The sequence below is a fragment of the Caretta caretta genome, chromosome 3, assembly GCF_965140235.1.
Source record: "Caretta caretta isolate rCarCar2 chromosome 3, rCarCar1.hap1, whole genome shotgun sequence".
Taxonomy (NCBI): Eukaryota; Metazoa; Chordata; order Testudines; family Cheloniidae; genus Caretta; species Caretta caretta.
Window position 1 is genome coordinate 84,624,722 of NC_134208.1, and position 17,860 is coordinate 84,642,581.

General features: G+C 48.0%; 1 protein-coding gene across 5 annotated transcripts in view; it reads right to left on the reverse strand.

The window, feature by feature from the left end:
- AK9 (adenylate kinase 9) overlaps positions 1 to 17,860 on the reverse strand; it is a 241,372-nt gene that overhangs the window by 79,993 nt on the left and 143,519 nt on the right. For all 5 annotated transcript variants that reach the window (XM_048844821.2, XM_075126637.1, XM_048844820.2 and 2 more), the window contains one exon: positions 6,448 to 6,667. In XM_048844821.2, coding sequence (XP_048700778.2) covers positions 6,448 to 6,667 — 220 coding nt within the window. The remainder of the gene's footprint in view (positions 1 to 6,447; positions 6,668 to 17,860) is intronic.

The window sequence follows — 17,860 nt, forward strand, 5'->3', positions numbered from 1 at the left end:
AATCTGCAAAAGGCGGAAAAGAAATAACCCCAGGGGCGGCGGTAGCCTTGCAGGAGGAGGGAAACGGAACCGGAATAGGGGTGGGGGCAGGGGCAGAGGTAAGGCCCTGGGCTTCAGGAGGCGAGCAACAAAAAGAAGGTGCCTCCCGAGCAGGGTCGGGGGTTAAGGGGCAAGGGAGGGGGCTCCGAGGAATGCTAGGTACTGGCTCCGGGGTGGTCGTGGCAGCCATGGCCTCAGGTGGTAAACCACTTTCCGTGGGGTGCTCACCCGGAAAGGCGGTCAGGGGGAGAGAACATGGGGAGAGGGGGCCTGGGGTGAGATTGCCCAAATCGAGGCCGGCCGGCAGGAAATCATCCCCTCCCTGGGTGACCGGGGTCAAATCAAGGGCTTCAATCTCTGCGTACACAGAGGAGAGGCCAACTCCCACCACCCCAGGGGCCTCTCCGCTAGGGCCCGCCTCGACGGTCACGTCGGGGTTCGTTGGGAGTTCAGGTGGTATCCGGTTAGAAGGGGCTTCCCCCGGGGCTTCGGAGGGGAGGGTCCCCCGCGGAGGGGGGATTCCACCCTCCAATGCTGGTCTATCTTCACCTCCCGACACCAGCGAATGGATCTCACTCGTGGCCGAGGCGGGAGGCTCAAGGTCGGTACCTCCCTTCCTGGTCTTCCGGGGGGCTTCCGCGTCAGATGAATGCAGCGGAGCTCGAGCCCTCCGCTTGCCTCGCTTCCCCTGGACTACAGTCCAGCCCTCCATGGCGTCGTCCGGGGGTTGAGTAGCAGGGGACGGAGCGGGGCGCGGAGGCAGAGGTTCAGGGGTTTGGGGGGGTAGCGGTAAGGCAGCATTAGGGGCGGGGGGTTCTCCGTGGGGCGAGCCCTCTCCTGCACCCGGCAAAAGCTTTGCCACACCCCCCTCCATGGACTCTGCCGAGGTGGTTACGGCAAGAGTGGGACTCCCGTGGTCGCCCGGGCGTTGTTGGAGGGGCGCCTCTTGGGCCCGGACGGGGGCAGCGGTGGATCGGGTGGGAGGGGGGGTGGTGTCGGGTGCCGGGTGGCCGGGGGTGTCGGCAACAACAGGGCCGATATCCCGCCGGGTCTCGGGGGTCTCAGGTGCCCCTCTCCCCCGGGCCAAAGGGCAGTCCCTGCGGACATGCCCTGCCGAGCGGCAGAGGTAGCACCGGGCCTCTCCGGTGGAATAAAAGACCCTATAGCGGGCTCCCTGGTAGGGAACTTGGAAGGACCCCTCGAGCGCCTCTCCGTCACGCACCCCCGCCGGCAGTGAAATCTGCACTTGCCGGCGGAACGAAAGGACGTGACGGAGGGCGGGGTCCTTACAGCCTAACGGGAGAGGGCTAATAACAGAGACAAGCTTCCCCAGGGCGGAAAGAGCAGGTAACAGGGCAACATTAGGCAAAAAGGGAGGAACGGAGGTGAGGACGAAGCGAACGCCCAGATCTTCTAGCGGTTCTAGGGGGAGAAACACCCCCCCCACCACTAGGCCCTTCTCCACCGCCTCCTGGGCGGCAGTCTCCGAGGCCAGAAAAAAAAAACGACCTTCCCATACATCTTGGAGGCCGCCACAATGGCCATGGGTCCTACCACTTTCGCCAACGCCTGCACGTATGCCTCCACGTGGGGCGAGGCGGGCACTAGGAGGCAACGGACACCGTGCTTCCTGGTCAGGGCGGGAAAAGGGCCCCGATTGCTAGTGATGGCAGCGGAGGCAGTGGGTGGGCGAGATGAGGAGGCGGCAGGTGAGGGGGGGCCTGTCGCCACCCGGGCATACGTCCTGGGGGCCGGGGGAGGGATGATCGCAGAGCTGGTGGAGGGAACAGCTGGGAGGGGTGCCGCGATCGATGACGAGGCCACTGTGGTGGGGGCGGCCTCTGCCACGGAGGGTCCAGCGGCATTAGCGGGGCCCTTCCCTTTTGGCCCGCTTCGATTTTTCCGTTTAACTGGGGGGGGGTTCCTAGAATCTAATGGGGCAAGAACCAGAGCAGCAGTAGTAATCGCCCCGGTGCCTCTCACTGCCGATGCCCCAGCGGGGGCGGTGGCAGGGGTTCTAACAATGGAGGCGGTGGGGAAATCTTGAGGGGTGGGCAGGAGGGTAGATGGGGAAGGGGCAACCAATTTCGGTGGAGGGGCCTTGCGCCCCTCCTTCTCTGCCATTGTAAGCAGGGAAAGACAGGGAGACACTGGGAGGGGGAGGGGGGGCAAAAATCGGGGTCCGGTAGTAGGGGTAGGCTATGGGGTAAACAATCCGGGGGGGGGGGGTGGAGGGAGGACAACCCACCACAAGTGTCCAAAGAGTCTCGCTTGGTTGGTTATTATGCCGGTTCAAAAGGCAAAGTCCAAAGCAAACAGCTGGATCCGAAGGCAGATGGCAGATTGCCAGCAGGGACGAAGCAGCGGGGGCTGTGATAGTCGTAGTAGTGGTGGGGGGGTTGGGGGCACCGATGGATCTGGGGGTAGCTCCCTGCTACACCCCTGTGCCGCCGCAGACGCAGCTGAAATGCAGTCAACTCCCCCCTCCGAGGGTAGAAATTCAAAAGAAATCCCTCAGTCTTACGGCCTCTCTCCACGGTGATTCATAGCTGCCCGGGAATTCTTCGGCCTCTGGCGTCTGCTACAGCTGTTGGCTCTGTCCCAAGGCTCTCGGAAAAAGTCCAGGCAAAAAACAAAACAGCTGGGTCTGGGGGGGTCCACTCCCCTCTCCAGACAGCAGGTCGGCAGTCCTCCCCCCCTCCTCCGGGGGTTTCAAATAAGCAAAGAGCAAAGTCCAAAAGCAGGCGTCGGGGGGGGGGGGTGCTGGCAACCGGCCAGCACACTAACGCAGCTCAAAAAAACGGGAAAAAACAAAACCAAAAAAACAAAGCGTCCGGCCCAAACGCGGGGGGTGGAACTAAGCAAAAGGAAAAGTGTGAAAAATCCGGGCCGGGGGGCTTTAGGAAAGAAAGGAAAGCAGATAGCTCAGGAGCGAGTGAAGAACGATTCCGTCTCCTTAACAGGGAAGGTTCCAGAACAATCAGGAACCTTCTGGAGACAATTAAGACAGGCTGATTAGAACACCTGCAGCCAATCAAGAAGCTGCTAGAATCAATTAAGGCAGGCTAATCAGGGCACCTGTGTTTAAAAAGGAGCTCACTTCAGTTTGTGGTGCGCGTGTGAGGAGCTGGGGGCAAGAAGCAATAGGAGCTGAGAGTGAGAACGCAGACTGTTGGAGGACTGAGGAGTACAAGCATTATCAGACACCAGGAGGAAGGTCCTATGGTGAGGATAAAGAAGGTGTTGGGAGGAGGCCATGGGGAAGTAGCCCAGGGAGTTGTAGCTGTTGCATAGCTGTTCCAGGAGGCACTCTAGACAGCTGCATTCCACAGGGCCCTGGGCTGGAACCTGGAGTAGAGGGCAGGCCCGGGTTCCCCTGAAACCTCCTAACTCCTGGTCAGACACAGGAGGAGTCGACCTGGACTGTGGGTTCAGAAAAACGGCCAAGCTGAGGGCTGCCGTGAAGCTCCAAGGTGAGCAAATCTGCCAATAAGCACAAGACCCACCAAGGTAGAGGAGGAACTTTGTCACAATATGCATTTACTCATATGTAGTAACTAAGCATTCTTTTTTCTGCCGAGCTGTTGTCTAAGACCCCCATCTCCTGAAATATTCCTCTGCACCCTAATGAGCTAAATTCAGAAAGCAGGAGCTAATGTAATGTTCTTTAATCTACCTGGATTTCTGTAAGGCATTTGATACAGTTCCATGTGGGAAATTATTAGTTTAACTAGAGAAGATGGGGATTAATACAAGAATTGAAAGATGGGTAAGGAACTAGTTGAAGTGAAGGATACAATGAGTCATGCTGAAAGGTGAATTGTCAGGCTGGAGGGAGGTTACTAGTGGAGTTCCTCAGGGATCAGTCTTGCAACCAATCTTATTTAACATTTTCATTAATAACCTTGGCACAAAAAGTGAGTGTGCGCTGAGTTAGCCCAATTACATGGATGCCTCAAGGGAGAGAGACCTCCATTTCCCTCGGGTTCTGGGGGGAGGGCCAAAAAGCACAGGTGGTGTTGTAAACAGACTGTTGCACGGGGATTGTTGTAGAAATGGTGGCGGGAACTTAAAATAAAAGGGTGTAGTGAAGGCACAACTATTGGAGTCCATGCAGTTTCTGCAGGGAAGAAGACGTTAGAGAAGCCACGCCCCGCTACGTGCAGTATTAGAAATCTTATGAAATTTAAGAGCGCAAAGTGCACAGTCACGCACTTAGGGAGTAACATGAAGAATTTTGCCAGCAGCCTGGGACATATCAGTTGGAAGAGACAGAAGAGATGAAACACCTGGGTGTATTGATTGATCACAGGGTGACTATGAGCCACCAGTGTGATGGAGCCATGAAAAAGGCTAATGCAATTGTAGGATGCATCAAGCAAGGTATTTCCAGCAGAGATAAGGAAGTGTTATTACAACTATACAAGGCACTGGTGAGACCTCATCTGGAATACCGTGTGCAGTTCTGGTTTCCCATGTTTAAGAAAGATGAATGCAAATTGGAACAGGTGCAGAGAAGGGTTACTAGGATGATCAGAGGAATGGAGAACCTATCTTACGAAAGGAGACTTATGGAGCTTGGGTTGTTTAGCCTAACCAAACAAAGGCTGTGGGGGGAGATATGATTGCTCTCTAAAAATATATCAGAGGAATAAATATCAGGGATGGGAGTTATTTAAGTCAAGGGCCTATGTTAGCACAAGAATAAATGGATATACACTGGCCATCAACAAGTTTAGGCTTGAAACTGGACAAAAGTTTCTAACCATCAAAGTCGTGAAGTTCTGGAACAGCCAAAGGTTATGGGTCTATTACAGGAGTGGATGTGTGCTGTTCTGTGGCCTGCGATGTGGAGGAGGTCAGACTAGATGATGACAATGGTCCCTTCTCGCCTCAAAGTCTATGTGTCTATGTACATCTATAATTTATCAACCCAAAGAAGTAATATAAGTTCTATGTGCTAGTGTGAATCATGATGCACTAAATAGGTCAAGGTTCTCAAACTATTTAACATTTAGCCCTTCTTTTATCAAAGGTTATAAACTAAGAAGGGAAGGAGTCTGGACAGCAATAGGGCATGGATGGCCGTTCTGCTTATCTGTGGTGATTAGAGCCAAAGTGGAGTCTCCATCTGTGACACATGGGAAAGGCATGCATTTGTGTGTGCATTCAAGCTGAAATGATCACACTGACATTATCACATACACTCATTGGCAGACGAGAATCAAAAAGTCAAAAGACAGAATACAATAACATGATTTGATGTTTTTTAAAATTTCATGATTTTGGGGGCCAATCTCATGATTTTTGACCTCTTGAGGCTGGCAATACTGCATCTCCAAACCTCAAAGATGAGATTTTTAGAGCAGAGTTCTAACTTTTGACAACTGCTGAAGCAGAACTTTTACTTCTAGCAGATGAGGATCTCCAGGGCAAAGGAAAACCCCAGCCATGCCCCTTTCCCCTGGATAGATCCCTGTACTAAGGCCTGAGAGGGGGATGGTATAAGCATCACTCTGACCACTTCAGAATTGTTTTACTTGCCTCTGGTGCTCCTTGTAGGACTATGAAGTTCTGCTTCATCACCCAATGCAGAGATCTGCCTAGATGGTCTAATCTAACTGTGAATGATTCCCCTTCATTCTCAAATGCCCTTTTGTGGGTGGGCACCCTAACAGGGGTTACCATCCCTCTTCCCCTCTCAGGTCTCTAAGAACTCCACAACGGGTTGTCTTACCCCAATAATACCCTTCCTAGGGGCCAGTTTATTACAAAAACATACTGCAAATAATCCATAATAGAAGTCCAAAAACATAGTCCACCTGCCACTCCCAGTGCATAGTTGTTAAAATCCCATGACACACAGTCCGTCAACACAGTACATACCATACTCTGGAGTTTTCCACCATACCTGGGTTCTTCTTCGGTCCTCTTCCCCCCCACCCCCGTCCTTCTGCCAGGACAGCCACTTCACCCCTTCCAGCTGTAGTATATCCCTGTTCTTCGCAGTGGAGCCCCCACTGGGGATCTTCCTACCACCGCCAACTCTCTGCTGGGACTTCATCCTTACCTGGGGAGCATCCCTTCCTCTCCCCCAGCCCTCTGGCTCCAGTTCTTCAGCATGGAGATAAGCTCCTCCACTGCTCCCCTTCCTTCAGCCCTCTCTGACCCTCAGCTCTGGCTCTCCAATTTGAGGAGGTTAGCCGGAAAACCCCTCTGATGTTCAGCCTTCCTTCAAGGACCTCTATCCTTTCTGATTCTCCATGATCCTTTATAGCACCAGGTGCTGCCCCGCTGTATTAACTGACCACCTGAGGTGGCACAGGAGAGCTAGACCTCCTTCATTACAAGGAGCCTCACTGTAACACTAATCTAAAATCTGTTTGTTACTGAAAGAATAAAACCTACCTTTATTTTTTCTTTCATGTCTTTCAGCTTCTTCTTATTTTCCATTTTTTTATTTTGTCTATCTCTCCATTTTTCCAAACGTGGAGGAAGAAGACGATCAGAAATGTCACTTTCTTCCACTTGGATAAAAACTGCAACATCGGGGCAGAGTCCTCGTTCTGATAAGTACTGGGCCTCCTCAAATGTACGAGGGAAACCATCCAGTATAAATCCTGTGGATCTGATTGGAAACAAAGATAAAAATGATGTACTTCTAAAGTAATCTTTTTCTACACAGAAAGTTCAGTGAGTGAATGGCAAAAAGAAAAAACATTTTATTAAAAGGATTTTTTTAATAGTAATTTTAAAAAGTCATTATTTTTCTCTCAATTTCTTGCAGTTCCCTCTTGGGGCTGGTCTATATGGTGCAGCAATGTGCACCAGAGGGGTGTGAATTCAAATGTTCAATGAGTTGCACACTAATCTTGCTGGCACACACTAAAAAGTTCCCTAGTGAGTAGACAAGCCCTTAGAAATCTAGAAGCAATTTTTCACTTTTTATTTTATTGTATTTTATTCTGCTTAGCAAACATTGTCTTTCACTCTGTATTTTGAATGGCGCAGAAATCAAATGCCCATTTTGTTTAAGAGTAATTTCAGCTTAGATGGGATTGTGTCTAAAAGAGCTTTGTGTGCCTGCATCTTCAATTTTGCTAGTGTGGCTCTGAAAATAGTGACAGCTTTCAGAGGAACAGCCGTGTTAGTCTGTATTCGCAAAAAGAAAAGGAGTACTTGTGGCACCTTAGAGACTAACCAATTTATTTGAGCATGAGCTTTCGTGAGCTACAGCTCACTTCATCAGATGCATACCGTGGAAACTGCAGCAGACTTTATATACACACAGAGAATATGAAACAATACCTCCTCCCACCCCACTGTCCTGCTGGTAATAGCTTACCTAAAGTGATCAACAGGTGGGCCATTTCCAGCACAAATCCAGGTTTTCTCACCCTCCACCCCCCCACACAAATTCACTCTCCTGCTGGTGCTAGCCCATCCAAAGTGACAACTCTTTACATAATCAAGTCGGGCTATTTCCTGCATAGATCCAGGTTTTCTCACATCCCCCCCACCCCCATACACACACAAACTCACTCTCCTGCTGGTAATAGCTCATCTAAACTGACCACTCTCCAAGGAACTTATCCTTGCAACAAAGCCCGTTGCCAATTGTGCCCACATATCTATTCAGGGGACACCATCACAGGGCCTAATAACATCAGCCACACTATCAGAGGCTCGTTCACCTGCACATCCACCAATGTGATATATGCCATCATGTGCCAGCAATGCCCCTCTGCCATGTACATTGGTCAAACTGGACAGTCTCTACGTAAAAGAATAAATGGACACAAATCAGATGTCAAGAATTATAACATTCATAAACCAGTCGGAGAACACTTCAATCTCTCTGGTCACGCAATCACAGACATGAAGGTCGCTATCTTAAAACAAAAAAACTTCAAATCCAGACTCCAGCGAGAAACTGCTGAATTGGAATTCATTTGCAAATTGGATACTATTAATTTAGGCTTAAATAGAGACTGGGAGTGGCTAAGTCATTATGCAAGGTAGCCTGTTTCCTCTTGTTTTTTCCTACCCCCCCCCCCCAGATGTTCTGGTTTAACTTGGATTTAAACTTGGAGAGTGGTCAGTTTAGATGAGCTATTACCAGCAGGAGAGTGAGTTTGTGTGTGTATGGGGGTGGGGGGGGGATGTGAGAAAACCTGGATTTATGCAGGAAATAGCCCGACTTGATTATGTAAAGAGTTGTCACTTTGGATGGGCTAGCACCAGCAGGAGAGTGAATTTGTGTGGGGGGGTAGAGGGTGAGAAAACCTGGATTTGTGCTGGAAATGGCCCACCTGTTGATCACTTTAGATAAGCTATTACCAGCAGGACAGTGGGGTGGGAGGAGGTATTGTTTCATATTCTCTGTGTGTATATAAAGTCTGCTGCAGTTTCCACGGTATGCATCTGATGAAGTGAGCTGTAGCTCACGAAAGCTCATGCTCAAATAAATTGGTTAGTCTCTAAGGTGCCACAAGTACTCCTTTTCTTTTTCTGAAAATAGTGTTTGTTAGCCACTGCTGTAGAATCATAAGTGGGGGCACAAATCATTGTTTTGGTATGATCTGTCATGTGAAGTTTGTTAGCTGATGATTTCCTTTCAGGGAATGACCTCTTCCACAGTCCATAACATGGACTACACCTCTCTGCATGAACTAAACCTCTCTCCCCACAAATACTGGAGTCAGTTCATACTTGTCTATGGAACTCCAGGTCCTGGTCATACCCCTTACATCTTCATACTAGATAAGTACTTCCAAAGCTGTGTTTCTGCACTTCTTATTATTAGATTGAATATAAGAGTAATGTTTCGTATACATGGGCTTTATATAGACAAAGCACTTCCCTTAAGTGACACAGATGGCAGGAAAGGTCAGATTCAGAAAGGAAACTTGATCTTTTGCCCAGTCAGATATTTGGACAAAGGAAGGAAGGAAGCAAGGAAAGATAAATAGGATAGTAGGACTTCCCTCAAATTAGTATTATTAACATTTAAAAAAACCTCTTTTGGAGTCTGTCCCGTTGAAGGATGATTTTACAGAGGAATGAAGTCAAGCCTATAGTGCTTTTTCGAAAAAAGGCTGATGGATGACAAGGCTTTACAGACTTCCTTTGTGGAAGCTAGCACCCTTTCTGCCTAGGATACCTCTGTGGAAAGTATTGAGTGGGCTCTGATATTTTCTAAAATTACTTTATCTATGCACAAATATGCTTCTGTGCCCAGCGTGTTTGGAGGGGGGCAGCACAGAATACCACATCAGCCAAGGATTTCCCCATGCTGGCGGAAACCTCAGCTTCACATTTAAGGCAGACGTAAGACCCCTTTGTGTTGACAGAGTGGTGGAAAGGGACTACAGAATGGGCCAGGGTCTGACTCAGTGTTTTTCTGAATTGATAGATTCTCCTACAGTATCTTTTAACAGTTTGTCTTACATTAGGCATGTGTCATGATTTCTCTATATGAGGCTTTAGGCAAAATGAAAAAAGAATTATTTTCCCCTGAGGAATGGGAGAAATACATAACACTGATTATGAATGATTCTGGAGCATGGCGAACAATCTTGTCCTTGTGGATGATGGAGCAAATGGTAGCATCACAGAAATGTAGGGCTGGAAGGGACCTCAAGAGATCATTTCATGTCACACAAGAATGGAGATTTCAGAGACTTTTCTTGCCAACGTGACTACAGTCAGGAGACATGTTTATGGAAAGAAAATGTAAGGAATTAGATACCATCAGTTTGAACAGATGGGTCACAAGACTTTGCAGCACTGTAGGCAGATCCTAAATAGGGATCTGGTTGGTTTGGATACACGTACTGCTTTAAGAAACCTAGATATTATCAGGTGATCTTTCAGAGTTTTTAATGAGCCTACATTTATGTCACTATTTAATGTCAAGGTATGAGGAAGTTACTCACCTTGTGCAGTAACGATGCTTCTTCGAGATGTGTGTCCCTAAGGCTGCTCCACTTTAGGAGTCTGTGTGCCCCTGCACTTCTAATCAGAGATTTTTGGTAGCAGTGTCCTGTTGAGCCCGCGCATGTGCGCTCCCTCCCTTGTGGTCTGCCTCGAGGCTATTTAGCACTGCACAGGCGAACCCTCCTCATTTCCTTCTCTACCACAGAGCCCTATAGAGAACTCCGAAGTAGAGGGGAGGAGGGCGGGTTGTGGAGCACCCATAAGGACACACATCTCGAAGAACCATCGTTACTGCACAAGGTGAGTAACTTCCTCTTCTTCTTCGAGTAGTGTCCCTATGGATGCTCCACTTTAGGTGACTCCGGAGCAGCACTCACCACTGGAGGCTGGGACTTTGGAGCAGAGTCTTTTACTATAGAGAGTACTGTGGAGTCAAAGATGGTGTCAGCGACCAAATCTTCAGTGATCACATAATGTTCTGCGAAAGTATGGACAAAGGCCCCAGTCATTGCTCTATAGATTGGGGAGATAGGGGTATCCCTATGGAATGTGACTGAGGTAGGAACTGATCTCATGGAGTGTGTATGGACGGAAGCAAGTTGCGCTCTTGCTAAGTGATTAATGCAACTAGAGAGCCATTTGGATAGTCTTTGAGGAGATATCACAGAGTTTTAGAATCTTTCTGTGGACGAAAGGAAGAGTTTAGGGGATTTCCTGAAGTCCTTAGTCCTGTCCAAGTAGAATGCTAATGTCCTTCTAATATCTAGCATATGCACAATTGTCTCCAGTTGTCACAACGTGGTTTTGGGAAAAAACAGGGAAATGGATCTCTTGATTCCTATGGAAAGTGCAGAAAAAGTAGGGAGAAACTTCTGATATGGCCTTAGAGTTGTTGGGGTTTTTTTTTTATTATTATTTTTTAAAGACAAAGGCCGTGAATGATGGGTGTGCCATCAGGGCCGCTATTTCTCCTATGTGCCTAGCTGAGGTGATGGCAATTAGAAATGCTGTTGTCATGGACAGGTGTAAGAGAACAAGTTGCCCTGGACTTGGAGGGAGGTCTAGTCCAAGCCCTGAGAACTAGATTAAAGTCCCAGGCTGGAGCGGGTGGTGTCACATGGGTGAAGAGAGTCCCAGTGCCCTTAAAGAGTCTACGCATTAGTGGTTGAGCAAACGCCAAGTGGGAAGCCATTTTCGCCATGAAATGTACCTTAAGGGAGCTGAGTGAGAGTTTAAAATGTAGTGCAAAATCAGAGGGAGGAAAGATGAGGTTGGATCTGTCCGTTTGGAATGGTACAAACTTGGAGTCGTTCCTATTTTGTAGATAGGTGTGTGGAGTGCTCAACTTGTGGTTGTATTGCAACTTGTGTTTCAGCTTATCAGAGCATTCTGCTTCTAAGCCTTGGAACAAAGAAAGATCCAAGCCTGGAGGCAGAGGACCCATGGATTGGGGTGAAGGGTCAGCCCATTGTTTAGAGGGAGCGGGTGAGGAATGGGCTGACATCAGAGGAACAGGAGGGCATATTGCCATCTGCATCAGGTAAGGGAGCCAGACTTGTCATAGTCAAGAGGGGCAATCACAATAACTCTTGCTTTGTTTCATTGAATTTTCAACAGAATCTTGGATACAGGAGGAAACTGGGAAAAGACATACAAGTGGGCCCTGTCCGCTGAGAAGATGAGGGCAACTGCCAGTAAATGTTTCCCCAAAAGGTGGCTATATCTTGAAGCACCTGTGAATTCAGTATACACTCACTGTCGTGAGAAAATTCCAACTGAGACTGTTGGTTATCCCTGTTCTGTATCCCTTGTAGACAGACAGCTGAGATGAGCACATTGTGATGGGTGCATCAATTCCAAAGTTTGAATGCTGTCTTGCAGAGGGAGGGAGATCTGGCAGCTCCTTGTCAGTTTATACAAACATACAGGTCACATTAAGTACATCATAATCTTTGTGTGTTGTTTTTGATGAAAGGCAGAGTTTGTGCACAGGCACTCCTGACAGTCTCTAACCCCAAAAGAGTGATATGGAAGGTCATTTCTGTGGAAGGCCATTTGTCCAGAACCTTGTTGTTGTGTAGGTGAGCTCCTTAGCATATTAGCGAGACATGTGTCCCAGGGTGGTGAATGGGGTAGTGAGAGGAGCGCTCTCGCTTGTACTGCATCAGGTTGGTGCTGATAAAGTCCAGTCACTGTACCGGGGTTAGTATGCCACTACAATGAAGTGAACCTGTGTGGAGCAGTCTGTACCTATAATGATCCTGCCCCAAAGGTAAGCAGTAGGAAATCTCCTGTATGATGGTTGTATTGAGATATGGAAGTAGGCACCCTGTAAGTTCAGGGCTAGAAATCAATCTCTTTGCTCTAGAGCTGGTCCTAACTGCTGTGAAGTAAGGTAAGGTGACTTCTGAGTGGCGTGACAGGTGTATAGATGGCAGCTGATGCTGTAAGGTATCATTGTTCAGGCCCCCGATCAGCTCATCAAAGTGCTTCGAAGAGGCAGTTTGAGAGGTCATGGACTGGGGTGCAGTCTGTTCTCACTTTTGAGCCCTGGGCCTCTTACACTGTGGCTCATAACAGCACAGAAATGGTGAGTATTGAGAAGATTGTTATCTGTGGTGTGGTTGAGAGGTATAATCTTCTCTTCTGTTCCACAGTGTAGATTCCTAAGGAGTGTAGTGCGGTCCGAGAATCCTTCAGAATGTGGAAAGAAAATCTGTCTTCTCTGCAAAGAGTTTGGCCCTTCAAATTGGAAGGCTGTAGCTCTTTGGGCAATCTAGAGAGGTGTAGCGAACAAAAAAAAAACCCCCACAACCCACCTCAGTACCACTGTCATGGAGACTGGGCGGGCAGCTATAACAGCTACATCCAGTAGTGTCTCCAGGACCGGTCTGGCTATTAGCTGACCTTCTCTAAGAATGGTCTGAATCTGTTCTTTTTCTGTTTCCAGTAACATTTCAGAAACATCCTGGGTTTCCCAAGATTAACAAAATTGTTTTGGCCATGACAGTTTGGTAATTTATGACTCTAAACAGTAATGTTGTTGATGAATATGCCATCTTTCAAAGCCTGATCATATGGAGTTGACTTAGCATTATGTTGCTTGCTTCATGCATTAATCACATCCACTATGATGGAGTTGGGTTGTGGATGTTGAAAACAAAGTCTGCCTCTTTGGGTAGAGATGTAGGGTTGTTTTTGTTTACACTCTATTGCTGGTTGGTGCGAAGAAGGCTGGCTCTGCCAGATGATTTTGTTAGGATCTAGAATCAGCTCATTAATTGGGAGGACAGTTCTAGATGAGACGGTAATGTGCAGAATTTCCACCAACTTGTGATGTGTATCTGCCATCTCCTGTAAGGGAATTTGCAGCTTGTCTGCCACCCTCTTGGTAAGATCCAGAAAGTTCTTAAATCTTCACCTAGTGATGAGGGGTGGGCAGCACAGCCTCATCTGGGAGAGATGAGGAGAAGTGTGCTGGAGGGGGAGCTCTCTCTTCAGGTGTGGGTTTTTTGTTTTTTGCCCCCCCTTCCCCCTTCTTTCCTGTTCTGAAAAAGCTTTCTCCTATCCTGGCTCAGGTGCTCTCCTGCCCTGGCTCAGGTGCCAGGCTGTAGCAAACCATCTGGTGGACTCTCCCTGAGAGACACCGGAGACAGTCACGCCATGTGTGTGTATATACTCAAAGAGTTACAATATGGCCTTGGGAGGGAGAGGCAAGAAGGCAAGCACGGGCGGTTGGCGTGATGGAATTGGGAATGACCCTTGTAGTATGATGCTGGGCCACCTTGAGGGGCCAGGGAATGATATTCTCCTGGCCAGTGTCAGATTCTTCAGTGGGTAAGGGTGCTGCTGACTGAGGTATTGGCAGTACACAGCCCAGTGCTAAGAGCGATTCTGGGTGCTGGGATGTGCTCGATACTGGGGTCCTGGTACCAAGTACTGGGTATTGTGGTTCTTCTCCAATCATCAGGTCTCCAGGGCACCAGATCTCATGCAGTACCATGGGTTCATTTGGTACCACAGAGGAGGGTCCGTGGTACATTGTCAGTACCGATAGTTGGGCAGAGCACTCCCTAAATGAGAGTTTTGCCCAGTACAAAAAGTTTGTTGGTGCCACTTTTTTAGAGACGGTTTGGTAATTGTCTCTCCCTGGGTACTGAGGCCACAGGTCTACAGAGTATCAGAGTACCTGTTTTACCATGGGCTCATCCGGAACCCCAGAGGAGTGTCTATAGTCGGTATCAATGGTTGGGAAGGTGCAGAACACTTCCTAGGTGGGAGTTTTGTTGCATCTGGTACCAAAGGGTTTCGCTATGCTGCTCTTTTAGAGATGGTGGGGTAACTGTCCCCTCTCCTTAGGGGATGGTACCCGTTGCCTCAGAGCATGAAGGTGGAAGCTTCTGGTGTCTCCGTGCTGAAGCAGAGCTGACAGCAGGGCTTCTCTGTGTCACTCTTTTAGAGATGGTATGGTAACTGTGTCCTCTCCGTGCAGTAGTTGCCCAGGGTAGAACTCAGAGCAGCACAGAACTTACAGAAGCCCCTTGTCGGTGCCTAGAGCAGAGCTCAGAGCAGGGCAGAACTCACAGCAGGAAGCCCCTTCTCAGGTTTCAGCTTCCTGAGCTTCCCTGCCAAGCGGGTGCGGCAGCTGAGCTCACAGCAGGAGGTTCCGCACTGGGGAACACCCCTCTGACTGACCAGTTGCTCAGAGGAGCCTTTCCAGGGGGAGTCTGTTGGTGGCTTCTTCTTTTTCTCTCTCCTCCTCTTCACCACTCGACCCCTTTTGAAGTGAAGGCTCCGGGGATGATCTGGGGTCAACACCCACCGGAGTCCCCTGCAGACTGAAGTGTTTTCTCTACAGGGAGGAATTTTTACTTCAGCTCCCAGCTCCTGTGAGGCTGCAGTTTTAGGTGTGGCAGGTAAAGCACTTCTGTGAGGGTCCCCCAGGCACAGTGAGTGTCTGGCCATTACAGGAACAGACTCCTGGTAGGAGAGGCACCACTTGGAGCAGACAGAGCCAGGCAAGCCCCTGGCAGGGGGCATCATCCTCTAGTAGGGAGGAATATGCAGAAGAACATCATCTTTACTTTTTTTTTTAACTGAAAAAGAAATAATTATGAGTCTACTAGATGCCTGGGGAGGGGGGGAATGCGCCCAGACAGGGAAGGAAAGTGAAGTTCTTTTCCTTTTTCTCTTTTCTTTTTAGACCAAAGGAATAAAATTAAATTAAATTAAAATAAAATAAAACACTAGCCTGAGTACTTTTAGGGAGAACAAAGGTAACAAAACAAACACTACTTATGCTAATGACACAGATAAGGAAGGGACAACTGCTCAGAGGCCAAAGGCGTAGAGAAGTGAGGGGGGTTCCCGTACAATGCTAAATAGCCTCGAGATGCACAGGCTCAATGGGACACTGCTACCAAAAATCTCCGATTAGAGGTGCAGGGGCACACAGACACCTAAAGTGGAGCACTCATAGGGACACTACTCGAAGAAGAACACATGTGATGGTGGGAAGTTTTAGGTCCAGAACAGTGCAATGGTTCTCAGGGTACCCAGGATTGTGAGTCACCTTGTTACCCCCTGCTACCAGTGAGAGGGAGTCTTCTTGTGCTTTCTTGGGTGTCAGCTCTCTGATACCACCAGCCTGTTAGCCCTTCAAGCATTCTCCTCTGGGCAACACTAGCCTTTACTTTGCCTTGCAGGTTAACAATAGATGCATCCCAGTCCCCAAGTCCTTTTGAAGCATTCCCTTGTAATGTCCAGCTCCTTTTCCACTGAATACTCACAGTGATATCAGATCTGCTGTCCCCAAAGTAACAGTAAGTACTCCAGCTTGTATGATCACAGCACTGAGATATATGTATAGTGAAAACAAGGATATGTTTATTACCGAAGATTCAAGCAACAGTGAGTAAAGATATTGGAAACAAAAGGTCACATAAAAAACAAAATCATAATACACTTTCTAGAGACTAAACTTAACCTATAGGTTAACCTGTCTAAAGAAGTCTATTTCATCCCCAAACTCCTCTGCACCATTTTCAATCAAGATTGGCCGAGAGCCTGTTTTCATGAATGTAAACACACTGCTTGTTTACTTCCTAAGTGTGGTAAGATGAGGCCCTGAGGCCCTGTATAAGACATGAGGCCTGAACTAAAAGTAATGGTCAAGACTTTGCTAATATAAAAAGCAAAGTTAAGCTGTGAGCCAGAGGCAGGTCCTGCTCACAGAAGTTGGCAAGAAGAAGGCTGCTAAAAGCACGTATACACATATAAGCACTAATAAGATGAATGTGTGCCAGGATGGCACCAGAACATCCCGGTATGAACACATTCCACAGAGATAACAAGGAATAGGCAGACCATCCTAAAGACAGGATCAGAAGGACAATATGAGGGATAGACTTGTTTGTTCGAACCAACCTGTACCAGGGGAGAGGCAGCACCCTAATGCGTATAGGGGTGGTATCTCAATACGTCAGGAGTGATGTGTAACCTGTTTGTACCTGAGTATAAGAATACATTCCTGAATGGATGTCTTTGTCTGGCCTAGGGGGCAGCAGAGAGTCCCGCCACTGACTGAGCCAGTCCATTGTCAGGGAGCACATATTCGTAGTATGTCCTGTAGAGTCTGCGGGAAACTATTACTGTGCTTCATTTGACAATAAACCTGGCCGGGTGCCTTCGTACCTTATCAGAGTCTGTGGTCATTGGAGGTTCTCTTGGGTCTGCTGTGTCAGTGATCTGCAGAGCCAGGGAAGCACACAGAAGGAACACTTGCACGCAGCCGACTGTTATCAACATTGAACAGAGCAGAACACCACACCGGTAGCATCTGACGACACTAAGTACAGGATTAGGGTGTGTCTTCTTTGCCTTCTACTTATACTCCCCAAAGTTTTATCTCTGAATACAGACCTATGGTTTATTTCCTTCCCTGTTAATGTCACATTTCTCCATTGACGTCGTATGTCAATAGTTATCCATTGAGTTAGCTTACAGTACTTAAGACCTCATGACATTCTTTGGTGGACCAGAATGTATGCACCAGAATCAGGACATTCCTGTAACCCTCTGTCAGTTGGTATTAAGGGGTTCTTGGTTCACCAACAGCTGAAATATTTTGTTTCCTAGGGCTGATCTTTCTATTTTGACATTAGTAGGAAAATTTTATTCAAACCCACGTGTAAACTGAGAAGCCAGTTCTGCTTGATACAAAAACATATTTTTTTTTTTTACAGAGCATCCCATCTTGTTTATGGCTTGCCTCTCAACTGCCAAGCTCAGTAGTCTGGGCAGACATGAAAGAATGGTGCTGGCCATGGAACAGGAGATTTTGTCTTCCAAAAAGCGGGAGTGGAGACCTCTGTGACATCTCCACTAGGTCTGAGAACCACAACCCTTTGTGGCCAATCTGGGAGGATGCTTCCTTGCTAGATGCTTGATAGATGCTTCCTTCCTTTTTATCTCTGAATAACAGTTCCCATTAGCAGAATAATGGGAAAGAGGAATGGGGAGGTGCCATTTATGATCCAGAGTGTCTGTTTCCTTTGATCTTTGGCTGTTTTCCCTGGTGAAGAAGGGTCTTGCCTTTGCATTTTCATTGGATGTAACTAGATTCAACTGGGGCTGACCGAGATCCGTTGATATCAACTGGAAAATTTCTTAGTTCAGGAATAATTCTGAGTTGTCTATCTCCTGATGGCTGAGTCAAACAGCTTTTGTGTTCCGTGTCACCTTTATGTGGCTTGCCCTGATGGAGGCTAGATGACCATGTGCCTAAAAAGGACTTGCATTGCTTTGGCATTCATAAGATAACTTCTTGTGCCTCTTAATGACTTAAGTATGCTATGGTCATCATGTTGTATGACAGATCCAG